The sequence below is a fragment of the Pogoniulus pusillus genome, chromosome 21 (assembly GCF_015220805.1).
Source record: "Pogoniulus pusillus isolate bPogPus1 chromosome 21, bPogPus1.pri, whole genome shotgun sequence".
Lineage (NCBI taxonomy): Eukaryota > Metazoa > Chordata > Aves > Piciformes > Lybiidae > Pogoniulus > Pogoniulus pusillus.
Genome location: NC_087284.1, coordinates 12,178,909 through 12,205,409, shown reverse-complemented (window position 1 = coordinate 12,205,409; position 26,501 = coordinate 12,178,909). Strand labels below are relative to the sequence as shown.

Below are 26,501 nucleotides of genomic sequence, written 5' to 3'. Positions count from 1 at the left end.
CTACTTTCATAGCCCTGAAATTTGAATGGGTTGTGCTGCTGTCTGTGATACACCAAAACCCACTCTTGCACTTTATTTTACGTAATCTAAACACAGACTATCAAAGCCATTATTTGACTGATTCCTCATTAACAAGGCAATTTGCTTACAGGGCAACAGAATGCACAAGTGTATACTCGTGTTCATCTTTTGTGCCCAGAGGCTGTGCAGTTTTAGGCATTGTGTTGAAAGTTGAATTAGAGCTCAGAGAGGAGGATGATGTCAATGTGCCCAAAGAGAAGCTTGTTGTCAGGCTGCCTTTGCATTTCTCTGATAGGTATTTTCTGCCATATGAAGTAAACACCAGACCAAGTGGCTACCACAGAACTGAGAAAACCAGAATACATTAAAAAGAATACAAAGAAATGTGTGGTTGTTTTTTTTATGGCATACAAAATATGCTCAGCTTAAAGAAAGAGACCAAGTGTAGAAAACAGTACTACTATCCACCAAAAGTGAAAAAAAAACCCAAATAATCATCAGCAAGGAAAACATAACTATAGATATCGATCAATACTAAAGTTAATTTTGTAATGCTAATCCAGACCTACTTCTCACCTTGCATGTGTACCACAAAATACTTCATAACATAAGCAATAGAGAATGTTCAATTCAATATCCCACAAAACACAGAAAAGGAATACACACCATCTAGCAAAGTGTCAGTTTTAGGGGCTTTACAGCTTTTGGTTGCTCCATTCCAAAGAATGACTTCACTTGTGTCCTAGGGATTGCCTCCTGTCTTTCAAAGCAAGCAGGATTTATTGTGGCAGGTTGCAGTGATGTGCAGACATGGTTGCATCTGACACATGGTTGGGAATAAAGATGGCTTCTGAGTATGAAGAACTTGTCCTTTGTAAGGCAAGACCAACAGCCTCAGAAAGAGTCGTTTTTCCATTAGCTTTGATGGGAGGTGGATCAGGCTGTTTGTTTATTGACACTGGCAGTGCAGTGAATGCCATTTCCTTTTCCTCGTTGTTAAAAAGGCAAGGAAGAGACAAAATCAAAAAGACTCTTGCAAAACCGATGCCATGGTGGCCAATAGTGGGCATTTAGTTGGGAAACATGCACCTGCCAGCTGTCCTCGCTTGAGCACAAGCTACCCAGGGCAAAAGGCAGAAGGGTGTATTCCCCCCAGGGGGTGTAATGCAAACACCCACACAGAACTGGAGGTTAAACATAAATGCTGCTTACAAATATATGCATAAATACAAAACATATTCAGGGCAAAGGAATATATACACAGGTTTTCCACCTGGGCCTACCAAGCCAAAGCCTCCCCCACCGCTCAGCCTCAGCAGGTGCAGGAGCAAGCCAAACTGCCCCCCCAGCAGCCCTCAGGACTGGCCTGCCAGGCCTCAGTGCTCCCCCGGCCAGGCTGCATGCACCAGGCCTTGACCAGGCCTGAGTCTCCCCTCACAGGCCTCACTGCTAGGCCCAGTGACATAGCAAGAAATTAGCTTGCCACCTAAGGCTGCAAACTCGCCCACAAACCAGATACCAGCCAGCAGCAGAAAGCAGAGAGAGAAAGAGGGAGGATAGTCTGCACCTTATCTAGGGAGACACAGGGAAGGAGACTTGAATAAACAATTAGCATCTCCTGTGTCCTCCCCAGAGACTTTCTAGTCTCTCTGAAGGACTTTGTCTCTATAGTTATACCAATTAACTCTTCACAGCCTTTAACACCAATACATGTGTTATTGTACAACACCAATATCATGAGAACATTCCATATGGCATTACCTCAGCCAGACATGTAAGAAATAGAAGCACAAACTTTCATGGCACTTCTTGAAAGAACAATCACAGTTTGAGTTGGAAGAGACATTTAAGTTCCGACCCTCTGCCATGGGCAGGGGACACTTCCTACTAAACCAGACTGCTCAAGGCTTCATGCACCTTGACTCTGAACACTTCTGGGGCTGGAGCCTTCAGAACTTCTCTGAGCAATCTTGTGGTAAAGAAGTTCTTCCCTAATGTCAAGTCTAAATCTAGCTTCTTCCAGTTTGAAGTCATTACCCCTTGTCCTGTCACTACATGCCCTTTTATGAAGTCCCTCCCCAGCTATCCTTGTAGCGCCACTTCAAATACTGGAAGGTTGCTATAAGGTCTCCCTGAAGCCTTCTCTTCTCCAGGCTGAACAACCCCAACTCTCTCAACCTGTCTTCGTAGACTTTTCTTCTGTCTGATTCAAAGCAGAACAGGACTAGAGGAGCATACATAGGTAGCAGTCATGTCAGGAATTCAGCCTCAAATCAGTGAGGTCTGTGGGTAACTGGCAAATTATCAGGAACACCAAGACAGAGCAATGGAGAGACAGTATCCCTGCTTCTGTCATCAGCATGAACCTCTTGTGACTGAAAACTCTCTTTACTGGCATCCAGTGCTCATGGTTCTCATTTCTCTGGCAAAGAATTATAGTTTTTCAAGTTGGAGTAATAAGATTATTTAAGCCCATTTATTTCAAGATGAGAAACACACATCCATGAATCTTTGGTTTTTTTTCTTTTCTTTTAAAACATGTTTTTTTTCTGCTTTGGGACACACATCTCTGCTATGTGGTTGATGTAATTTTAATTTTCAGCTTCATTCTTTCCAAAATGCACGTGCACACTCTTTTCACTGAGCCTGCCTACCCACCTCTGAGCTGCTTTTATTTTGCTAGTTGGTGGTTGCAACTGTTTTCAGTGTATAGAAATGCTGGGCTTAGAAACTGAGAAGGCTGTTCACTGTAGTCAGCAAAAAACCAAACAATGAGCTCAGAATCTGGCTCTTCAGTCAGTTTCTAGTAAAAAGGAGTTCAGTGAATAATGAGAATTAAGCCACAAGGGAAACCAATGTGCAGTTTGAATGTTGTTTTAAATAAGCTGGGAGCACTGTCAGGAATGATGAAGCTAGAATGCAGCTATGAATGCGCATTGCCTCTTTTTATGCAGTATAAATTGCAAGATCAATATGGCCAGATTTCTGAATATTGAAGAGTCCACTAGGATAGTTTAGACCATTCACTGTCACTGCTAACTTCTGTTAGTCTACTGATACCCATAAATTGAACTACCTATTTCCATAGTTAACCTGAACTGCGTGAAGCATAATCATATAGTTTATTCTAAATTCCAGAGCAATAATAAAAATACTGGTTTAGGATCCTCAAGTAGATCTTTGAGGCTGAAATACCTCTTTTTTTGTTGCTCTAATACATGTGCTGTTTCGAAGACCACATCACTGTGGTTTACCTCATCTTTCAGAGAGCCTGAGGCTTCCTCTCCAAGTAAATGTAGGCTTTTCATATTTAGCACTTCTGAACAGGCAAGCATGGTTCAGGTGGGAAGAAACCTTAAATACCATTACACTGTGTCAGCCTTAAGCTTTTAACTTCCTTTCACATTAGCACATTTTGGCTGGGGTCTCAGATTCTTCTGAAGTGATAAAAGTGGAAGTTACAAGGAGGCAGCAGATTCTGTCACTTTTAGCCTTTGAGTTGCTTCCAGGGAGCTCAGTGGGACTACTTCCAGAATGAGGTGGGCACTGTCATCAGTTGTCCTGAAGTGTGTGAGAGGCAGAACATACACAAAAGCATTCCATTAGGAGAACCTGTTTATTCGAGCTCTCTCAAGATAGTGCAACTTCTTAGAAATGGGTTCTTCTCCAGGTTTTCTATCAGGGAATTTGGTCTTTCTCAGACACAGAAAGTCAAGAAATCAGCTCCTCAGTACAGTGCCTGAACTGCTAGAGGATTATTTATGAAGCGATACCTCAGCAAGTGCTGCAACCTTTTTAATGTATAGAGATATGCATCTGAAACTTCTTAACACTTGTATTTGTTTAGTCAGGGATACGTGAACGACATCCTAAAGCCTTTTCTGGTATTTCTGTAGTATGGATTTGGACCCACTGAGAAGGGCTTCCGAGAGAATAGCTGGGGAGAGAAAGTGAGACTGCTTAGCAGCAAAAAAGCTTATCAGAGAAATAACTAGACTGCCTGCAGCCAATGCAGGCAAAAGCATGTTTGCACAGTTTATAATGAGAGCCTCAGATCTCTGACATCTCTGGTTGCTGTGCTGCTTTACAGCATCTGTTCCATGTAGGAAATGTAGATTTGCTTTTCCTCAGGGAAATGGGGTCTCTCCACAAATAAGTTCTTGACACAAGCAACTGCAGCCTCCAAAGAATTCTGAACTCAGATGTCCATGGGGAAAAATAAATTAAAATGGCTAATTTTGATAATAGCCAGCATTTGGGATTTTTCTATTCAGTACATTGTATGTGGTTGCTATTTATTTAAGGACTAATGCATGCTTTTAGAGATACACAATGTAGTTCCAATAGTAGAAACTGGAAGCTTTGGAATTCTGTGAAAACTTTAGTAGACCACAACTGACTGAAATCCAGAAGTAGTATGGTTTTCCTTTCACATCTCTCTGAGGAACTTGCTTGTTTTTTGCTCTCTCGGGAAGGTTGTAGCTAACTTTTGTAAATGCCTGTGCATTTCTATCTACTCTCCCTAATACTGATTCCTCATCAAATTACAAGTATCTCATGGCATAACCTTTGGCATGTGATACAAATTATATTCCTGTAATGTCATTAGTTAAGATTATTTTCCCTGGAAAATTGCATACTTCTCTGAGTTGTCATTCTTTTACAGTGTTAGCCTTTCAGTTGTCCTGGGGACAAACCACAGGCAGATCAAAAGCATCTAATCACCATTTGCTGTTATTTATACCCTAAAGATTATAAAATATACTATGACAGACTGGTCATTAGAAGCTCCAACCAATAGTGGTGGCCATTTCTTTTTATCATCTTTTTATAGCTATTCTTAAAATGTTTGGCTGTTTGTTTCTATCATTATCAGTACATATGATAAAGGCAGAACATAATATCACAAATTCTGCAGAGCTGAACAAACAGTTTTGGGGTTGTTGTCCTGGTTTTGCTGTGACAGAATTATTGGCCTGCCATGAGCCACATGCCATTAGAAGTTTTGAGTTAGCCAGGGCAGCTAACCTGGGTTGACTACAGGTGTATCCCAGACCAGAAGTGTCATGCCAGGTATTAAGGAGAGAAGAGCCTGTTGCTGGAGCTTCCTGCTCCAGCTCACCCTCCTCTTGTACTCCTCTACTCCTCACTCTCCTCCTCACCCTACTCATCTTCCTTCTCTTGCTCTTGAGAACTGTTTTCCTGTTTAGGGTGACTCTTCTAACTTTGCTGTGGGATGAGTATAACTTTATATACTCTATGTAGGCATTGATATCAGTTTTCTTGCTTCACTAAATGTATTTTAAGTTCACACCACTAGTTTTCTCTCCTATTCCTGATCCCCTTTCTCTGCTGAGGTCATGAAGTGATAGAGAACTGCTTGAGTTTAGTCCCAGATACAGGCAAAAAGTAGACCAATATCCAGTCTATAGATAAGCACCAGGGACTAGAAAATCAGGTGTGCAACATGCCAGTAGCATCCTTCATTTCTGCTCATATGGAGGCCTATAAATGTAGATCTAAGACTGTATGCTGTGCAATGAGACAGCTTTGAAATCTCCAGCAGATTACACTCTTTGCAGAAGCCATCAGGCTACAATGTAAATGAAAAACTGGAATTCTTGAACAAGTTCAAAACTGTTGAGAAAAGAAAGGAATTCAAAGCAAACAAACAAAACCCCTCTTTAGTCAGTAAATAGAACACATCTTCAGTAATGTGTGCATTATTGATTTTTGCACCCAATTGTCACTATTTTTCTATGCTGGATCTTCTGGAATCCCTATCAATGCACTACATCTGTTTTTGGCACTTCCATGTAGAAGCTGATATGAACAGAGGTCAAGAGTTGCAGATACGTGGCTCATATAAAAGATTCATAAAGAATTTCTGAATCTGGAAGACACAAAAGCATCCTGAGATTTAGGAGAGCATCAGCTAGTCAAGAGGTTGGACGTGGCACTTGGTGCCATGGTCTAGCCTTGAGCTCTGTGGTAAAGGGTTGGACTTGATGATCTGTGAGGTCTCTTCCAACCTTGGTGATACTGTGATACTGTGATACTGTGACTTGCTCTTCTTTTCTGGGGGGTTATTAGAGATGTTTTAGGAGATGATCTACTAAATCACTTGGCAATAATCAGTAACTGCAGTGGCCCCATAGCTAAATGCTTGTGTCACTTTGAAACAGTGGCAAACAAAATAACTGCCTCTGCTACCAAGTTTAATAATTCTTTTTTTATCAAAGTTGACATTTAAATAGTATTCATTAGGTTTTAAAGTTAACAATTTCTTGAGATCAACCAGAACAATGCATGTCACTTAGAACTGAGAATTTAGAGGAAATTCTGGAATACTAGGGCAAATTTTGTTGGTGCAGGAGATGCAGAACCTGTACATTCTTTATCCAAAGCAATCATTTTGTAACAAATGTGAAAACAACTGTCTCCCTTTAGTACATCATCTACAGTCTGTGTTCCAGGCAGCAGCAATGATTTAGCCCAAACAACTCTATGCATCTGTCTTACATCATTAGCACTTAAAGGTCTTTAAGACCAACATTGAGCTCCATCAGGAGCAAGAGCTCTGAGTGGTTTAAATCACAGTCAAGGTTACTGAAAGTTGATAAACCTGGATATAGAGGCTACTCTGAAACCACAAATAAGTCCAGCACTGCACACAGTTACATGACTCAGCATTTAATACACTGGCAGATATAAACAGCTAGAGAGACCAGCACTGATATAACCTTAGATTGGTACTGGAGAGGCAGTAGCAATGTTGAGAAATTTCAGCAAAAATTCCCTAATATAGACATAGCCATGGAGACTGAAAAACACTGGAAGAAGGAAAAAAACCCACTAACAGAGGACAGCTGATTAGTGGTAGTCAAATGTATCTGCTTGAAAACAGAAGAGCAGATATTTGGGGCGATGTCTGACTCTATCAAAACCCATGGTAAATCTCCCATTAACTTCAATTTTTATTAGAATTTCAACCCTGTTTTCTGCCTGGATCAGTAATAGAAAGGTGACTTTTGTTTCATTTCTTTGCTTTTCCAGTAGAAAAAGAGCTCTGTTTGGACAACTGCCCCTGACTCCTCAGCATTCAGCCTAGTTTAGAAAAAATCTCTATCAGCTAATTAGCTGTATTAAATACTGTCTCTTTAGCTGGTCTGGATAGTTTCTATGGCAGCTCCATACTTAATCTAAACTTATTTTTTCTTCCATTCCTTACTTTTTCCTTCAAGCCACCAGCCACTTGGCCACTTCACTTTGAAGAGGGTCTTGAGAGCAGAATGTAAAAGACAAACTGTTTCTCTTGATCCTACAGTACCACACCATTTAGAGAAACACTGGAATCTTTACTCAGGATAGTGAAGATCCATCTGTAGTTGGCATTTGCTGTCAATCACTGTGACTTTTCCTAGACCAAGGAACCCAGAAGTATTTCTACAGAAACTACAATTAGAACTCAGGACCATTAAATCCCAATTTCTTCCCTTCATGTCCTCTTTGCTGTCTTGTTTCAGAATAAAGTCATTAGGTATAGAGATCTGTATTTTGATTTGTAAATGCTCCCTGTTAGTGTATCTCTGTAGAAAGATCTGCATTGTTTCCAACAACACAAGTTCAGTGGATTCTGTTGTTTACATTATGCTATGACTCTGAGGAAAGATATTATTAAACATAATAACATTTGACAAATTTAATATAATCAGGTCAATAAGGTAATCTGCTTTTCTAATCTTTTATTTGCTTCTCTTACTTATATTTAGTTTCATTATTTTCTTTTCAAAGAGTGAATTTACTTGTGACTTTAGATCTGAATGCATCTGCCTGTTTCTTGTAGTTTGCCAAACTGTTGTCACATAAATAATAGTTATTGTATTTATATTTATCTATTAATGCTTGGATACCAGAGTGATGGGCAACTTAGACTGAATAAAACATTTAAAATGAGAATGAGGAAGACCTTAAAATCAAATCTGCTCTGAAGAAATTAAATATGCCAAAGCAAACTAGTAGTTTAAGCTTCAGGTTCAGTGCATCAATGGCTACCTCAGTCTGAAACAATGCAGATTTGGGTGGAATCCATGCTCAAGTACTTCAAACAGGTCAGAAGCATTGTCACCATTAGAAGACATCTCTCACAGAGCCTTTGGCTGTTTTTCAAGCAGCAGCTTCTGAGAAATATCAAAAGTTGACATTTTATTGTGACAGAGAAGGTTAAACCAGTTGCTGTTAAAAAGATCACAGGATCACAGGATACCAGGGATTGGAAGGGACCCAAGGAGATCATTCTCCTGCCAGAGAAGGACCACATAGTCTGGCACAGATGACAGAGGAATGCATCCAGACAGGCCTTGGAAGTCTCTGGAGAAGGAGACTCCACAGCCTCTCTGGGCAGCCTGTTCCATGCCCTTACAGTAAAGAAGTTCCCCCTTGTGTTGAGATGGAACCTCTTGTGCTGCAACTTGCACCCATTGCTCCTTGTCCTACCACAGGGAGCAAGGGAGCAGACCCTGTCCCTCCCCCTCCTGGCCAACCCTCAGATGTTTATAAACATTTATTAAATCTCCTCAGTCTTCTTCAGACTAAAAAGTCCCAGGTCCCTCAGCCTCTCCTCATAAGGCATGCCCTCCAGTCCCTTAAGCATCCTCATAGCGCTCCTCTGAACCTTCTCCAGTAGATCTCTGTCTCTCTTAATTCATGCTCTTACTGCAGTGGCCACAGAGACATCACACACTGTAGTCAGCCACATGTTTCAGCATGAATGAAACTGGACTGACACTGAAAACACTTCAGATTTGGGCTCTTCCAACCATGTCCATCAGCTAAGTTAGCTATAAAACACACCTGAGGTAAAGGATTAAAACACTGTGTTCCACTCTTCACTGATGGGGAAACTTAGAGAGTAAATGGAATGACACACAGCCTTGGATTCAGGTCCACAGTCACAGCCATCTCCTCCAGCCTCTACAACAAACTGCCAAAAGCCAAGTAGGAAGTGCCTTGAGAAACTTAGTTCCTTCAAAATACTCACCTCAGCTGAGGAATCTGCTTATCACTGTGTCCATGCATAATGACAAGAATGCCAAAAGGACTACCCAAAGTTTTTGGATGTTGATTATGTTTGCTCCAAACTGTGCTCATTCCTGTCTGCAGATAGATGTGTGCAAGTCTGTGTTCTGGTCTACTTTGATAAATCTACTTATGAGTCCCATGCATTTTTGACGCTCGGGCTTCATTTATGTCATCTGGTATAACTGAAAGAGTTTCAGGTTATTTGTTCTGTGGCAATCTTTGGGCTGAGCCACACAAGTTACTGAGAAAAAATCCCTCCCCCTTGGCCCACTTTCACTCATTAGTCTTCACTGGATACAGGAGTCTAATGAAATAGTCATCTCAATGTAAAAAATAGTGCTGTCTGCTTAGTTACACAGGCTGCTTGCTAAAGAGAAGGAGGTAGCAATGAAGTGTCACATTTCAAAGACTACAAGAAAGAACTGGAATGGTGACAGACTGAAAACTAATGCATTCTTAATGAGAAGCTCTTCTACTGCTTTGATGAGATGCATGGGAAGAGGTTCTGCATGCTCATAGTAAAACTCAGAGAGACATTTTTAATGCTGTTGGAGAAAGAGGGAGGTAGCTGTGGCAGAAGCATTGTAAAATTCTGCTTGTAAAATGCAAAATCTGTGTTAGCATCATCCTTTGGTTAAGATTTATATTCAGAGGTGGAGATGTGAGTGCTCTGGTCCCTACACATCTAAAAAGACTTTGGAGATAAGACAAATTTTGGGCATACAGCACAAGCCTTGCAGTCAGTATCTAGTCCACTGACCAATGAACATTTCTGGGATGCTGTAGTAAATTTAGGATAATAAGAAAATGCAAAAAGCCACATATATTTACTGAACTTTTAATCCTTATCTAAGAAACTGAAGTGTCTACACAATCCCTCAAAGTAATTATTTTGAGCACAGATAAATCCAATTGTAATTTCTCCCATTTTGAATTTCCATATGTGTTTTTAATCACTCATTTCAAACTTGTTTGAAAGTGCACTGTGCTGAACCAGTCTAACAGCCATGAAATCACTTGACACACTTCTTCCCTCCTCTTCTTGGGCATATTTACCCAATTCATCGTGCATACTTCTGTCATAGGACCACAGGATCACAGGCTGTTAGGGCTTGGAAGGGATTGACAGAGATCACCAAGTCCAACCTCCCTGCCAGAACAGGACCATAGAATCTAGCACAGGCTGCACAGAAACACATCCAGATGGGTCTTGAAAGTCTTCAGAGAAGGAGATGCCATAACCTCTCTGGAGAGCCTGTTCCAGTGCTCTGTGACCCTTACAGTAAAGAAGTTCCCCCTTGTGTTGAGGTGGAACCTCCTGTGCTGCAGCTAACATCCATTGCCCTTTGTTCTATCACAGGGCACACATGAGAAGAGCCTGTCCTTTCCTTCTTGACACCCAGCCCTCAGATATTTACATACATTTCTTAAATCCCTTCTCAATCTTCTCTTCTTGAGACTAAGAAGCCCCAGGTCTCCCAACCTTTCATCTGGTAAATATCTAGGTATTATATATATTAAATCTTTTCTATTTGTTCTTCCATCTATTAGTGTCTTCAGCACCCTAGAACAAAGATAATATGGATCAAATGATCCACTCAGCTACATATATTTGACCTCCTTTTTAACTGATGTGATTCCTATTGATTTATCATCACTCTCCTTAGCTGTCCTTTCAATGTCTTCATGTGCATCATGGGGAAAAGCATTAATTCAACCACTGGGCAGCTATACATCAAGAATAAGGCAGGCATGCTCAACCTAGCCTTCAGGTCACTGTCATGACCTCACTTTATATTTTTTTTCTTTGTTGTTCCAGTAGCTAAAAAAATGTGGCTTTGTTTTACTTTTCTGTGTAAGGTGCAGTTCATCAAAGCATTTATCCATCATTTCTTTGCCTCTCTATTTTAGAATGCCTGAACCTGTGACAGAGCAAGGGGGCATAATCTCAAGCTGTGACAGGGGAGGTTTAGGCTGGATGTTACAAAGAAGTTCTTTGCAGAAAGAGTGATTTGCCTTTGGAATGGGCTGCCCAGGGAGGTGGTAAGAGTCACTGTCCCTGGAAGTGTTTAAAAAGAGACTGGATGTGGCACTTGGTGCCGTGATTTAATTGATTGGATGGTGATGGGTGATAACTTGAACTTGATGATCTCAAAGGTCTTTTCCAACCTGGTTAATTCTATGATTCTGTGAAATAAAAACTTTCCTTTGATAATCACAGCCTCTTCTCTGAGAGTTTTGTACCTATTCTTAGTATCTTTCTTCAGTTATTTATTTATTCAGGGATTCTAGGCCCTTCCTACTGTTCTTCTCTCCTGCCCAGCATGTACAGGTTTTTCCATTCTTAATGTAAATCTCTCCTTTCCTGCTTTCATGACATTAAGTTCCTCAGGCCAGTCATTTTCATTCACTGATTTTTCTCTTTTTCTAAAGGCTTGCAATTCTAAAAGACCAAACCTTAGCTATAGATTTATTTTTGTCCTTACAGTTTTAGAAGAACGAGACACATTCATAATCATGTTAGGTTTTGGTCAATGCTCTGCTGAGGGAGGTGGTGGAGTCACCATCCCTGGGATTCAATGAGCATGTGCACGTTCAGTGCTGTGTTGAGGGTGGGACTGGATGATCTTTGAGGTCTTTTCCAAACAGATATATTCTGTGATTCTGTGATATGAATAGTTACAAATAGTTCTTTTCTATACAAGTCATGTTTTCTCCTAAGTACCCTTCCATCCACACTGTTAACATGTAAACTGTCAGATGCAGTTTTAAGCCAAGTTCTAGACTTCTGTGGGGCAAAATTGCCCAAAAGTCTTCAGCCAGTATCTCTCATAGCCATTGATCCTGAGGTGTGGTGAGGGAGGAGAGGCAAGAAATTACTTGCAGCATGGTCCCTCTGCAAATATGACAAGTCTTAAACATCACTACAGCCTAAGTTACAGTTCAATGAAGTTTGCAGATTGCTTTTCTCAGCAGTACTAGGTTATGATGCACTAAAGTATAAAGATCAATATTATAATGCTTAGATATTCTCTGAAGTGTTAAAATTAGGTGCTCTTGTGACTAGTCTTACAAATGATAAGCAGAAGACTGCATATCAACTTGTTTTGTTTCCTATCTGAAGAAGACAGGGAACTTAACCTTAGATTTCAAAACAATTTATAGCTAAGCCAGTATTGTAATAGACTCCTTCCAGTCAACATTGCCGTGATTTAGAAGAGGAGCAGCAAGTAAGATATGAGCTCTCACACTTGACTTTGAGCTGCCAAGAAGAGGTATTGGAGGTTACAGGGTAAGGTTTAATTTATATTCCTCCTTTTGTTACAGGCAGAGATGGTACGTGCTGCTTTCCAAGCGCAAAGATCCTTCCTGGTGTTAGCATCTCAATGTCAAGAGCCTCAAGAGGTAAGAAAAGTGATCTAGAGTTTCAAGAAGCACTGTGTGAAAAAGGTTGTGTTCCCCTATGTTTAATGTCAATCCCTGCATTTGCTTCTACTTGTTACTTTATTTATACAGTGCACTTAAGAGGCTTGCTTTTAGCATTATGAACATGGTGCTGTAATCACCAGAAAGAGTAAGAACCTTTTCTGTACCAATACATAAAAGATAATTTAAAAAAAAAAAGGAGTTTTCCACTTTGTGGCTGTAAGCAGGATCAGTGTTTCTCTAGAAAGCTGGATATGACATGGAATAGAATGGCTTTTTGCAAGCCACACAGGGATGCTATATGACAGAGACTGAGGTTATAAACATTGATACTGGACATTAAATTAAGTATTGTACAAGCTGAGGTGCAGGTTAGTCCAGTTCTGGAAGGAAGGCAATGCATTTTGTCAATAAAATGAAAAACCAGTGCATATCAAGCTGATTATACACTTACTTTAGTGGCAACTGTTTAAATTGTCTGGAGAAAAGGAGGCTCAGAGGACACTATCTTGCTTTCGACAAGTACCTGAAAGGAGGTTGCAGCAAGGTGGGTATCGATCTCTTCTTCTCAGTACAAGTGATACAGCCTCAAGTTGCACCAGGGGATGTTTAGGTTGCATATTAGATGAAACTTCTTCACTGAAAGGAGTCGAGTAGGCTCTGCAGGGATGTGGCTGAATTTCCATCCCCAGAGGTTTTTAAAAGATGCATAGATGTGGTGCTCAGAGACGTGGTTTAGCACTAGACTTGTCAGAGTTAGGTAAGGGTTGGACATGATGGTCTTAACAGTCTTTCCCAGCTGAAATATTCCTATAATTCTAAATCCTTCCCTCACGACTAGAAAGCTCAGGGAAGCTATGGAGGTGTTATGAAATCTCATTTGTAGTTTCTAAAGTGCACAAGGTTTGGGCCAATAGCACCCAATCATTCCTGGGAACAGCAATTGTGTAACCCTTAAGCTGTCATTTTTGGCAGATTCAAGGAATGATGACTTCACTTGCAGTGTCTCCACAGCCTTCAGTTCTGTCTTTTTCCACTAGCTACCTGCTGAGTAGTTCATTAAACTCGTTATTTTCAAACGAGAACTTTCTGCAGCTGATATAAAGTATTGAGATTTTACTGTCACTATTGTTCTTAGAGACACAATTAGAAAGCTTTTCTAATAAGGACATTTTAATGACAAGGGTACTTAAGAAAAAAAGAAAGAAAACCCCAACAGAAAAAAAACCCAGAGATATTCCAGGCAAGACTTTAGATTTACAGACTTCCAAGCAGGAAGGGATCAGTTGTTTTTCCAGCTGTCCCTGATCTCAGAGAGTAAAAGTGGGTCGTGACTCACAGTGAACAGGAAGAATTCCCTCGGGTGCAGGCCTCAAGCAGACATTTATATTGGCTGTGAACGCAATCGGATCCAGTGGCCCACAAAACTCCTTGTGCTCATAGGTGAAATACTCCCCAATGAACACTTTCCCACAGCCCATAACATAATGCAATGTTCTGAAGGCTCCAGCAAAAGCTGTGGCTCGCTTTGAAGCCTTCTGTGATGATCTGATGTACACCAGTGAGAATGGCAATGGCTTCTCCCCACTTTTTCCCTTACAGTTTTCTGACCTCATGTCAAAGCTTTGAGATCTTTTTCAACTGTAAAGTTTAGAAATGTTCATTTTAAAATTGACAACAAAGCAAGCAAAAGAGACACAAACCAAGACCACATGCAAAAAGATCCTCTATCAATCCAGAATGACAGATACAGAAGAATTTAAAAAAAAAAAAAATCAAATAATAAAATCCTTGCTATAAAGATTACCAAAGCTGATCATATGTATGTCTTTGGTGCATATTATCAGGCATATGTAGGTTTCTGCAACTTCTTCAATGCAAGAAGGTATCCTTTTATCCTTTAACTATCTTTAAACACCAAGGAAATGCCACATGACGTGTATCTATACATCATTACAAAGTTAAAATACCAGCAATACTGCAGACTAAAGTTCCTTGCTCTGCAAGACAAAAAAAAACCCCAACCAAATAAAACCAAACCCAACCCAAAAAAAACCCAGTCCAGTTACTTCTTTTTTTTTAACACAAAGACTGTTAGGTACACATTTTTATAGGCATCCAAACACATGTTCTTGCTCATTCTTTTTATTGCTCATATTTTTTGCACTGATACATACAACTATACCACAGACAGGATTTAGGCTTTTTATATCTTCAGCTTAATGAGGATAAAAATCCTCTTATAAAGCTACAATAGTTAATCATTTACAAAAAGCTGGTTAGCACGAGCTAACCTAGAAGGAAAGAAGCAGGAGTTCTCTGCTGTACCCCCCCCAGGACCTTACTGATGTGATGTCATCTGGGCTCGGTTTGTATTTATAGCCTAGAGCCACAGAGCCAGTGTGGAATCCAAACAGGAAAGCTAACCATTAGCGTATCAGAATGCACAGAGTAGAGAAAAGCAAATGAAGATGACAGCATATCTATAAATGCAAGAGAAAAGAGAGTAATTCTGTCATTCAGCTGTCTAGACTGTTTGCTTTATAATGTAAAGCTGTGAATGAGCCAGCGCGTTGCGATTATGGCATAGCAGCTTTGTAGACATTCAGAGACAGCGGTGTGGAGACTGAGGGGATTTACTGAGTTCCTGTCATGTTCAGATGTCATACATGGAGCCTTTTAGAAAAAAAAAGGGGAGGGGAGGGAGTGAGGGGAAAATGCCCTGGAAAAAGAAATTAGCTCAGCTCTTGCAGTTTACAAACTAATGAAGAAGGAATTTAAACAAGAAGAAAGCTCCTACATGTATAATAATACTGCAATATTTTGTGCTCAGCAAAGAGAGAAATGTGTATCACACAAGAAGTAGTGGTTTTTCCCCTCTATGAAAATGTCAAAAGCCTTAGTGTTCGTTTAGCTCTTTAACTCCTGCTATGAGTCGTGAGCCAACATTTGCAAACAGTTCAGCTCATGGAAGCTGCATTTGCAGAGGTTCGCCTCTTGTTAATAATGTTGATGTGTTTTCATTTGCAATCTGTTGCAGTCTACAGCCTTTATTATCTGTGTGTGTGAAAATAGTAGGAGCCAAGAAGGTAATTCCAGCTGGCATTCCAATCTAGCATCAACTGCAATAAATTACTTCACAGAGAACATGTTCTGTTACTTTTTATGGTCATGTTCTATATTTGTATGTGCAGTAGAAGGGATCACATGATAAAACCACCGGTTGATATTCCAGTTTGTGTGTGCCCCAGATAATGACTGCTGGATTCAGGCTCATTCAGCAAGATAGGATTCTTTATCCATTTCTGAGGAATTATTTTCTGAAGCCAAACTTCAAAAACTGTTTATTAGAATTGTTTACTGTCTGTGAGATAGTAAAGAGAAGATGGAGGAGGGAAAATAAATGAGAGTATTGCTGTGAGAAGTTGTTTTAAAAGTTATTTTGAGACCACAAGTTTACATGTTGCTTAGGCAATTCAAATGATCTACTTTAACATAATCCTTCACAGAACATTATGAAATAGTTTGGATCTGGATTTTCTATTCCACACATTCTAAGCCAAATATAATTGTGAGTGAAACATGATTGTTTTATTTTATGACAGTTTGAAAGGTTCCTAGTGTTCCTGTGCAAGTTTATCTGATTAGAAGTTCTTTTGATTTATGATCGTGAATGCAGAGATCACTGCTCAAAGTCATGGCACGGAATTGTTTGTGAATGGCAACTTAAATGCTGTCTTCTCTTTCTGAGTTGTTTCATTTCCCTTGAAGAGGACATGAATAATCCATTGTTCCCATACCAGCAGCTAGTTAATGAAAGAAGTTTTTCTTTGAGATATGTGCAGGATGAGCACAGTCGTGGTAAGAAGTACTACAAACAGATTCAGATGACAGATGCAATTCAGACTATAAATGATTCTGTAATTTATCTTTTTTAAAAAATGCAGTGTTCATATGACTGCCAGAGCTCATGGATTTAATTACTACCATTGTGCAGGGAGACACTCCAGTTAAATACCTAGCTTAAAGATCTAGAATCTACACACAGGTGGGAGGACAGGGCTGAAGGACAAATGGAGAGATTAAGGAATGTTTTCTGGTTTGCTCCAGGAAAAGGGGGGAAAACACCCTGAAATTCAACAAACTGCATTTGTAGTTAGAGTTAGAGCCATGAGAGCAAATCCTGAGGTTTTTAATTGTTTTTGTAGTCAAGCAATATATCTGTTGTAGGAACAGAACAGTTGTGTCAATCTCTTTGAATAAAGGACTCATTCTCAGAAGATGGAGATGTACAGTTCCTTACTCTCTGTCAGTGTAGGACTGCTCATTTTCCTTTCTTCTATTTTTAAAGTACTTCAATAACAGGACTCCTGCATCCTAGCAAGAGTTATTTTCTAATTATCTTGACTTGCTTATGTCATTCTATTTCCCAGTATTTTTCCTCATACTTATTGGGATCACTTTTAGAGTTTTCCAAAAACAGAAAGAGCAGGATGCTCCTTACCTCATTAATTTATTACTTATTTAGGCAAAACACTTTGAGCCAAATTTTACTGCCATTCTACTCAGCTGGTTGACAACTGCAAACCTGCACCTCTGTATCTAGAAATAGCTTAAGGAGGAATTTAGTTCAGTCCTTTTAAGGTCCTCAGGTCACAAACTTACAGAAGGTGCCAACAGTGACAGGGACAGAGCCTGAGAGTCCTGAGCTCCAAAGGGAACCCCTCCCCCAATCCTGTTCCCTGAAATCTTGCCAGACTGTTGACATATTTCTGTTATCAGCAAGCTTACAACTGCACACGACATGTGGCAGTAGCCACAGTGATGGACCAACTGACAGTTTTCAGTCACTAGCATTGCTCCCTTAGACTCTTTACAGGCTTAGGTTTGGATATTGTTGCAAATTTCTACGCACTTTCAGGTTGACTTTAATCCTTGATTATTGCCTTACTATAAATGTGTTGCCAGTCTCCAGGTAGCCCCCCGACACCTGTTGTCTCATAAATTTGTCTCAGAGGTGCTCAAGTGCATTTAACCATCCTCCAGCTAATTATATTTTCTAATCATAGAATCATTTAGGTTGAGAAATACCTTTAAGATCACTGAGACCAACCATTAACCCAGTGCTGCAAAGTCTACCACTAAACCATGACCTTCAGCAACACATTCACACATCTTTTAAATCTCTCCAGGGATGGTGACTCCAGGGATGTGTGCCTGGCTCACATCAGCACCACAAGGAGCATGGGACACTGCTTCCTGAGCAGTTCATGTTCTGTGCAAGAACCAGGCTCCAGGAAGCACTTGTTCAGTACAATACACATGTATTTGGGCTAAGAACAGCATCACTCCGAAAGAACGGATGATGTTCTGTATCTTCTCTAGCTCCTCATCTCACAAACCTTCTAAGTAATTCTGGGAATCCTACAGACTCTTTATTGGAATTCTGCTGTGTCCTAAAATCACCAGGCTAGTTTTCAGCAAAGTTCATCTTTAGATTGTGCTACGTAAGATCCCACTGAGCATGCTCCTTTTCCCATTAAGTATCATATTCTTTATTTCTGCTAAACACAAATCCAACCACTATAGTCTTTCCTCTGCCTTACACAACTGAAGCCCAGGATTTCTGGTCTGAGCACAATCTTCTAAGAAGGAAAGCACTGGGGATACAGCTGACTAAAATGCAGGGATTTTCAGCTCAACAGTTATTTGGAGTGAGTCCAGAAGAGGCCACAAAAATGATTTGAGGGTTGGAACACCTATCCTACAAGGACAGCATAAGGGAGTTGGGGTTGTTCGGCCTGGAGAAGATTCTGGGTGACCATATTGCATCTTTTCAGTACTTAAAGAGGGCCTAGAAGAAAGATGGGCACAGACATTTTAGCAGGGCTTGCTGTGACAGGACAAGGGGTGATGGTTTTAAACTAAAAGGGGGGGATTCAGACTAGATACAAGGAAGACACTTTTTACACTGAGGGTGGTGAAACACTGGCATACATTGCCCAGAGAGGTGGTGGTAGAAGCCCCATCCCTGGAAACATTTAAGGCCAGATTGGCTGGGGCTCTGAGCAACCTGATCTATTTGAAGATGTCCCTGCTCACTTTGGGAAGTTTAAACTAGATGATCTTTAAAGATCTTTTTCAGTCTAAAGCATTTTATTATTAGTTTTACATATATAGATAGATAGATATAGATATAGATATAGATATAGATATAGATATAGATATAGTTTTTTTCCCCTAATTTTTCTTTGGTCTAATTCAGACCACAAACAACAGATTTTGAATTCTGAAAGTTATGTAGACTCTAGTTCTGCTTATTGAATCTGGCAGCCTTACAGTTTGTCTCTGGGAAGATTTCATGTGAAGCACATGAATGTGCAAGGCTGGATGCCTGCACTATCTAATGTCACTATGCTGAGACTTACCCTGTGTGAAATTTAATTTGCCTTAGCCAAGACTCATAAAATCTCCAATGTTGTGAACAGAACAACCGTGGCTCCACCAGGCACCATTTTCTGATCAAACTTTGCAACCTGAAATGCCCTGAGTCTCAATGACTTGGCCTACAATCACACCAGCAATGACTGAAGAGTAGTAAATCAAAAGGTTGAAAACAGTTTGTTAGTATAATTGTTGATTAGATGTGGAATGTTGCCTGTGTGCCAAAAGCAGGAGAACCCTTCCTTGGTGAATATACTGCCCACAGAGAGCTGTAGTGGACAGAAAACAATCTACAGGGCAGTCAAATCCATGTGAAAACCAGACAGAGCCCTGGCCAAAAGCATTGCAGAGTGACTCGGCACTGCTCTGAATTGATGCAGGCAGCTTGTACCAAGCCCTGGATTTCTCCACTGGTTAGAAGCTGTTATGTCTTCTCCATCTGCCCTTCCTCAGAGCTTGTATTCCAAAACAGACCCACAAATGACTAAACTAGTAATGTGTTATGTGGAAATATGGTGTGGTCTCCCCTGTTTTCTTCCCCCAAAGCACAGAATTGCTACATCTAATATTGGCTGTTAGATGGAGAATTAGATGGAGAATTTATGTGCTATCTAAGAGGAATAAAAGCCAAATACCAATTAAGTCACTTTGGAAGCACACAAATGTGTCTAAGCTTCTGTGCTGATGAAGCTGACCAGACATTCCTGCATATTTGTCTCTGTGTTACAGTCCTGCTGTTGCATAGCAGTGAGTAGAAGTGGCCAATCCTGTACTATTGACAAACAAAACTTGTTACACCACTATACTCAAGATTTACACTCTAAGAAAAAGAGACCAGAATAAATTGCCTCTCTGTAGTGAGTTAGGAGGAGACCTTTGAATCCTGAAAATAACTGAATAATAGAGGGACATGAATGCAGTGATTATTTTAAAGTCTTCCTTACAGATTGCCTTTTACAAAACACAAAATAGGGGAAATAACAGTTAATCTGCTACTGGTTTAGCTCCAGAAGCACAGGCAGTCATAGCAAAAATGCATCTCATTGGTGCTCACTGAATCTACCAGTATCTTAGAATTGTAGAGTCATAGAATTGTCCAACCATAATCTAACTCTAACAAGTCCAGTGCTAAACCATGTCCCTTAGCACCGCATCTCTGCATCTTTTAAACACCGCAAGGGATGAGGATTCAACCACTTCCCTCAAGAGCTTATTCCTGTGTTTGAGAACTCTTTCAGTGAAGCTTCTTCTAATATCCAATCTAAACCTCCTCAGGTGCAACATTAGGCCTTTTCCTCTCATCCTATCACTTGCTACTTGGGAGAAGAGATTGATGCTCACCTTGCCTCCCTTCAGGTAGTTACAGAGAGCAAGGTCTCCACTGAGCCTCCTTTTCTCCAGGCTAAACAATCCCCATTCCCTCAGCTGCTCCTCATAAGACCTATTCTCTAGACCCTTATTTCTATAGACACAGGATGCAATTCTGCTCTTCAGCTTTAACTTTTAAAACAGTCATGTTGTGTAAGGTGTCTTTCTAGGCTGCCTTTACAGTAAATGGCAGCAGCTCTAGAGTGCATTATTCACACTTTTAATGTCTTCCAATATACAGTCTTGTAACATCTATTAATAGATGAGAAGAATTCCTCAGGGTCATCCCTTTCTTTGCTTAACAATAGAGAGAATCAAGTCTCAGTTGAGAGGAGATCTCACCCTTTATATTGTTAGAACTGAGTGTGGCAATGCTGTCCATGACATCTTTCATTCCTTGAAAAGATGAAGTACGAGATGGGACTGTACTGTGCTGTTTGCAGAGATGATGGCTGTGTCTGCACTGGAGTTTCAGTTCACAGTGGGAGTACATTATTCCCTCAAGTCAGCCCCATTTCCTGTGTTGTGCTTCACTCTGTAGAGCAGTCTTTCTATTTACAAAATGGGGATCTTTTTGATGGAGTTAAATGAAAGATACACTCCCAGACAGCACCTAAACCATGATTTACAGCTAGTCCAACAAACCACCCCACCCCCACCCCCAAGCATGTATACTGTGAAAGTCATGTCCTCAGCACCAACTGTTTTGCTCTGCAGCACCATTCCTATTAGGCTGCACTAATTTGCCAACATGTATAAAGAAAGCTGATTCATATCAACTCTGCATTTCAAACTTGCCTGTGAAAAATACACTGTAAGTATGATGGAGGTTTTGAACCCACAGGAGAAAGTTACAAAACTGTAGACCATGGAATAAAGGTTGTAGTCATGCTGAGCTTGCAGCTGAGTAAAATGAAGGAGCTGCTGATTCCAAATGCTCTGTTTTCTTTTCCTGCTCCTACACCAAAAGTTGCCACCCTCTCAGTTAGCATAACCCAAAAGAGCATTTGTTCCCTCACCATGATTTTTTCATAATAGGTCACATTGATTTAAACACTGCAATAGTGAGGTCTGAATTGTGTTGCCACCCATCAACATAAAAATTCTTTGATAAACAATTTCTCTTCCCAAAACCATGTAAGATTATCTTTAAAATACAGAAGATCTTTAAAAACTGTGATTTTGTTTTCCCTATTGGGTTTTATGCCTTTGTGATTCATGCTGGCAGGTTTCTGGGCAACACAGGTCCTGTGGAAATACCTGCTTCCTCAAATTAAAGCTGAGGCTTTCGAATAATCACTGGTTCCAGCAGCTAAAGTTTAAGCGAGCCACTCAGCTTACTGTGACTTCACAGGCAGCTCCCAAAACCCCACAAGCTTGTCCATGCTCCTAAATGAAGTACACATGCCCCAGCCCTGTTAAACCCAGTCATCTGGGGAACTTCTTGTGTGAGTATTGCAAAAACGTGAAGGAGAAGAAAATCTGTTGGGTACAGGCTGTTTTGAGACTGGTCTGAGACTCTTTAATAAAGTCTCTGAAGTTGAAGCCTAAGATAGTTCTTGTCACATGCTGAAACTTCTTTGGCTAATCACTGCGGTTGTCTTTCTACTCCTGATTTTCTGATAACAATTCTAAGATGTGCATCAAAGCCAGCTGGCTATTTAAGTATTAGTATTTTAAAGCATCATTTGGCTTTAAAAACTGTTATAAAGGTACAGGCATGCTGGGAATTACTTTTGCTATTTCTAGGTTGTGCCACTGTTGCATTTTTAAACATTTCAGCAAAAGTGATACTATAATAGGAATGGTGTTTGTACAAAGACCATTAAATTTCTATTAAACAACTGTGCTGTCTTAAATGACAAGAAATTTTATCTAGCACATGCCAAAGGCATGCTGAAGATTTTTCCAAGAGCTCTGATTCGTCTCCTTGAATTCATATTTTCTTAGAGATACGGTATAGACATTTTATTATCAACCAGCTGTTCTAATATTCATTGCAACAGATTACTCTTCTAGAACCCTCAGCACAACTGGTTCTGCATTTTAAAGTCAAACAAGACTGATTAATACCAGCATCAATGAGTCTTTCTATACCCATATGCCATATACACTTAGAATTCATCTGCAGTTTAATCACTAACTACAAGTTTAGAACTGACTGCAGGGAGACAGGACTCAGTTATGGGGTTCCTTACAGGCTGCTATTCCTTTGACCAGGAGGAGTAGAAAGTGAAGGGAAGGCAGGCTGTTCTGTTTTCCTGGTCTTCTTACATGGGGTAGAGCTGAGCAAAGTTTAAAGCCCTTTGTGGCTCTTCCTGGTGTCACTACAGTGCCAAGTCAATAATTATACTGAGCAATTTTCCTTAGCAATATATACTTCACCTTCAAAGATTCCACAGGGCACTTTTTTTCCCTGTGAAATTATGTTACATAATTATAAACAGTTGATCCCCTGGACAGTCCTCTGTGATGAGGGAGAGAAATTCTGTCTGTACCAGTGGTGGAAAACCCACACAAAAGCTGTTGGGAGTTTTTCTAGAAGGAAGCATAGATCTTATGGGATTATTCAGGAAAATATTTGGCCACAATTTTGTCTCTTTGCCTGTAGATATCAACATGTTCTACAAAATAAACCAGCTATATTAGCATAATTTCATATCTAGGAAGTTGAAGCACAGAAAGCTTTCCTGAAACCTGGCAATAATTCAGTGGGAGAGCTATGAAGAGAGGAGCCCCCATTTATGGACTTCCACTTCTGTGTCCTATCCACAGAAATGTGCTGCCTCCCAGTGCTATTTAGATATGCCAGGCATCTGTGGAGCTGTATTTTTAGCCCTGATACTCTTTTTTGGCTAGAGCTGGGCCATGAAGATTCACAGTAAGCTAAGGACTGTAAATATCCCTTAGACTTTATGTGAGAAAAGCTGGCATAAAATCAAAGCAAAACGAGCACTTTCTTAAATTTCAGTTTTGTTAACTCTGTCACATTTGAAAGATTTCCTTGCAAAATAAAGAACTAACCAGCTGCAGCGTGCTGTAAACAAGCAAAAATTAGAGAGAAGAATTCCTGCAGACTTTGTAATGTTATGGCAACAAAATCAAATTTTAAGAACTACAAATCAGGGAGGTTTCAGGGCTCTTTCAGACTTAATGTCTTATGCTGGTCATTAAGCCATCAGCAAAAGAAGTCTTTTAATCTTCTAGTAATACTGTAAATATTTGTTTTCTCCAAATGAACTTTGTTGTAGAAGACCAATTATCCCCACGCATTTCAGATGCACAGGCCTTTGTCAAAATTACATTACCACTAAAATATTAAAAGCTTCATAGCTGGTTCAAAACTCTTTTCAAAATGCAGGGTCTGTTTCTGTCATGCTTTTGGAGTGTCTTTGGACCTCTGCTGATCCATAACAGACCTGCTTATTTTAATGTGACATCAAGTTCTACAAAGCGTGTGGAAGGGTGAAAAGAAAGATACTGCAGAATCAGAATCACAGAATCACAGGATCACAGGAACATTCAGGTTGGATAAGACCCTCAGGACCACTGAGACAACTGATATCCCTACGCTACAAGGTTCACCCTAAACCATATCCCCAAGCACCACATGCAAATTACTTTTAAACACATAAACACATCCAGGATTGGTGGCTCAACCACCTACCTGGGCAGCCCATTCCAATGCCTGACCACTCTTGCTGGGAAAAAAACATTTCCTAATGTCCAGTCTAAACCTACCCAGTCACAGCTTGAGGCATTTCCCTCTTGTTCTATCACTACTTACCTGTGAGCAGAGACCAGCACCAACCTCTCCACAACATCCTTTCAGGTAGCTGTAGACAGCAATGAAGTCTGCCTGCAGCCTCCTCTTTTTACACTAACCAGCCTCAAATCCTTCAGTCACTTCTCATAAGATTTATTCTCCAGGCTCTTCCCCAGCTTCATTGTCCTCCTCTGCACTCTTTCCAGCACCTCCACATCCCTCTTGTATTGAGGTGCCCAAAACTGAACAGAATACTCATGGTGAAGCCTCACCAGAGTAGAGTACAAGGGGATAATCATCTCCCTACTCCTGCTGGACAAAGCATTTCATGATACAACTCAGGATGCCACTGGCTTTCTTGGCCACCTGGGCATATTCAGTTGCTTATTGGCTAAAATGCCCAGGTCCCTTTCTACCAGGCAGCTTTCCAGCCACACTTCCCCAGGCCAGAGACATACAGATGACAGAGATCAAGTATCACATAAGCACACATGATCTTGTGTGTGCCATGACAGCATTAGTCCTTGAGAACATTAAGATTAGTTGTCTCAAGCACTTAATTCCATCAAACAAATAGTCCTGAGAAAAGGTGAGAAGCATGCTGCAAAATCATTAACAATTAATGTCTGTGCACTTTTATGCTGAAACCAAAGAAGGGTAATGAAATTGCTAGTTGAATGCAGAGAATTTGCTGACCAACCTTTCCAACCATTAGATCAGGAGGGGGAGACAATGTAAAACTCCAGGTTGATTTTGGACCACCCTGTGTAACACTAGTGTCATCTTGTCTTGTGGTTTGGTTTTCTTTTTCCCCCAGAATGAAGTGGCAATGCTACTCAAGCCAATATCAGAGAAGATTCAGGAAATCCAGAACTTCAGAGAAAGGAACAGAGGAAGTAAAATGTTCAACCACCTCTCAGCTGTCAGTGAAAGCATACCTGCCCTAGGGTGGATAGCAGTGGTGAGTGACACACAGGGTGGCAAGGAGGGCTGTACATGTGCTGCTGGGCGGTGTGGCCCAGAACAGTTCCAAATCTTGCAGAACTCTGCAGTTTCATCTGGATAATTCTTCAATCCACTACACCAAAGAATTGCTTTGTAATGTACCTAATAGATCAGGTATCTAATATAGGTGTGCAGGTATACCTAATACGAGGTGTCTGACTGACGTTTTACTTCCTTTCTCCCGTTGTTTCCTGCTACCATGGACTGATGGTCTTAGTCTCCTAAACCAGGCCCTTATGTCAAGGAGATGAATGATGCTGCTACCTTTTATACTAACAGGGTATTAAAGGACTACAAGCACAGGTATGTTGCCAAGCCCCAGTATCTACTAAGCCAGAGAACAGAGCATTAACCATGCCAGTTAGGTTCACGATGTCATCACAGAAACCATTCTGTAAACTGAAAAGTGTTAGATAATATCTGCTTCCTTCTATATTTTCCTCTCCTCATCTTTGACCCGCAGCATGTTGCAGTGATACTGGCAGTAGCACAAGCAGTGCTTGTTTTCACTTTCTGCAAATTATCAGATTATATTTAATTTATGACATGCCAGCATCATAATCTTATATGCAAATGCATATTTACTTATCACTGTGTGACTGGCTAGCTGCTACATGTCCTTGTCTTGTTTGTGCATTCCTACTGTTGACATTCTCCTCACTTGAAAATGTGCATTTAGGTGGTAGATGTATGTCGCCGAGCATCTAATTTCATTGCTCCCCATTTTTTTTCTGTACTACTGGATTATTCTTAAAGAGCACAAGGAATTTGCAAATGTTCCATGAAGAAGATCTGTGAGCTGACAGAAATGAAGGAACATTACAGGTCCTTCCTATGCCTTCTTTTAAAAGTTGTGACTAAATTCGGTTGACTTGATACCTCAGGAGGCCATAATTTGGCTCTTAATTTTTATATCCTAGTGAAGCCAGTATTTGCCATGGAGTTTTTCCTCTTTGGTGAGGAGTGCTTTATATGTATAAAACCCTTTTGTATATCTATTTATTGTATCTAGAATCACAGATCATTAAGGTTGGAAAGGACCTTTAAGATGACTGAATCCAACCACTAGCTCAGCACTGCCAAGTTACCTCTAAACAATGTCCCTAAGCACCACATGTGTGAGTTTTTCTAACACTTCCAGGGATGATGAGTTCACTGCTTCCTTGGGCAGCCTGTTCCAGGGGCTAAGCACTTTCAGTAAAGATTTTTTTCCTAATAACCACTCTAAATCTCCCCTTGCACAAATTGAGGCCATTTTCTCTTGTTCTGTCACTTGTATTTGGGAGAAGAGGGCAGTCCCCACCTTGCTACAGCTGCCTTTCAGGTAGTTGTAGAGAAAGACAAGGTCTGTACAAATATATAGTATACATTAGGTTTCATATTATATATA

General features: G+C 40.4%; 1 protein-coding gene across 2 annotated transcripts in view; it reads left to right on the top strand.

Annotated features, from left to right (window-relative positions):
- The window catches only part of CAP2 (cyclase associated actin cytoskeleton regulatory protein 2), a 67,070-nt gene that overhangs the window by 20,809 nt on the left and 19,760 nt on the right, over positions 1-26,501 (top strand). For both annotated transcript variants that reach the window (XM_064160968.1, XM_064160967.1), the window contains exons 4-6: positions 12,430-12,507; positions 24,924-25,067; positions 25,329-25,414. In XM_064160968.1, coding sequence (XP_064017038.1) covers positions 12,430-12,507; positions 24,924-25,067; positions 25,329-25,414 — 308 coding nt within the window. The remainder of the gene's footprint in view (positions 1-12,429; positions 12,508-24,923; positions 25,068-25,328; positions 25,415-26,501) is intronic.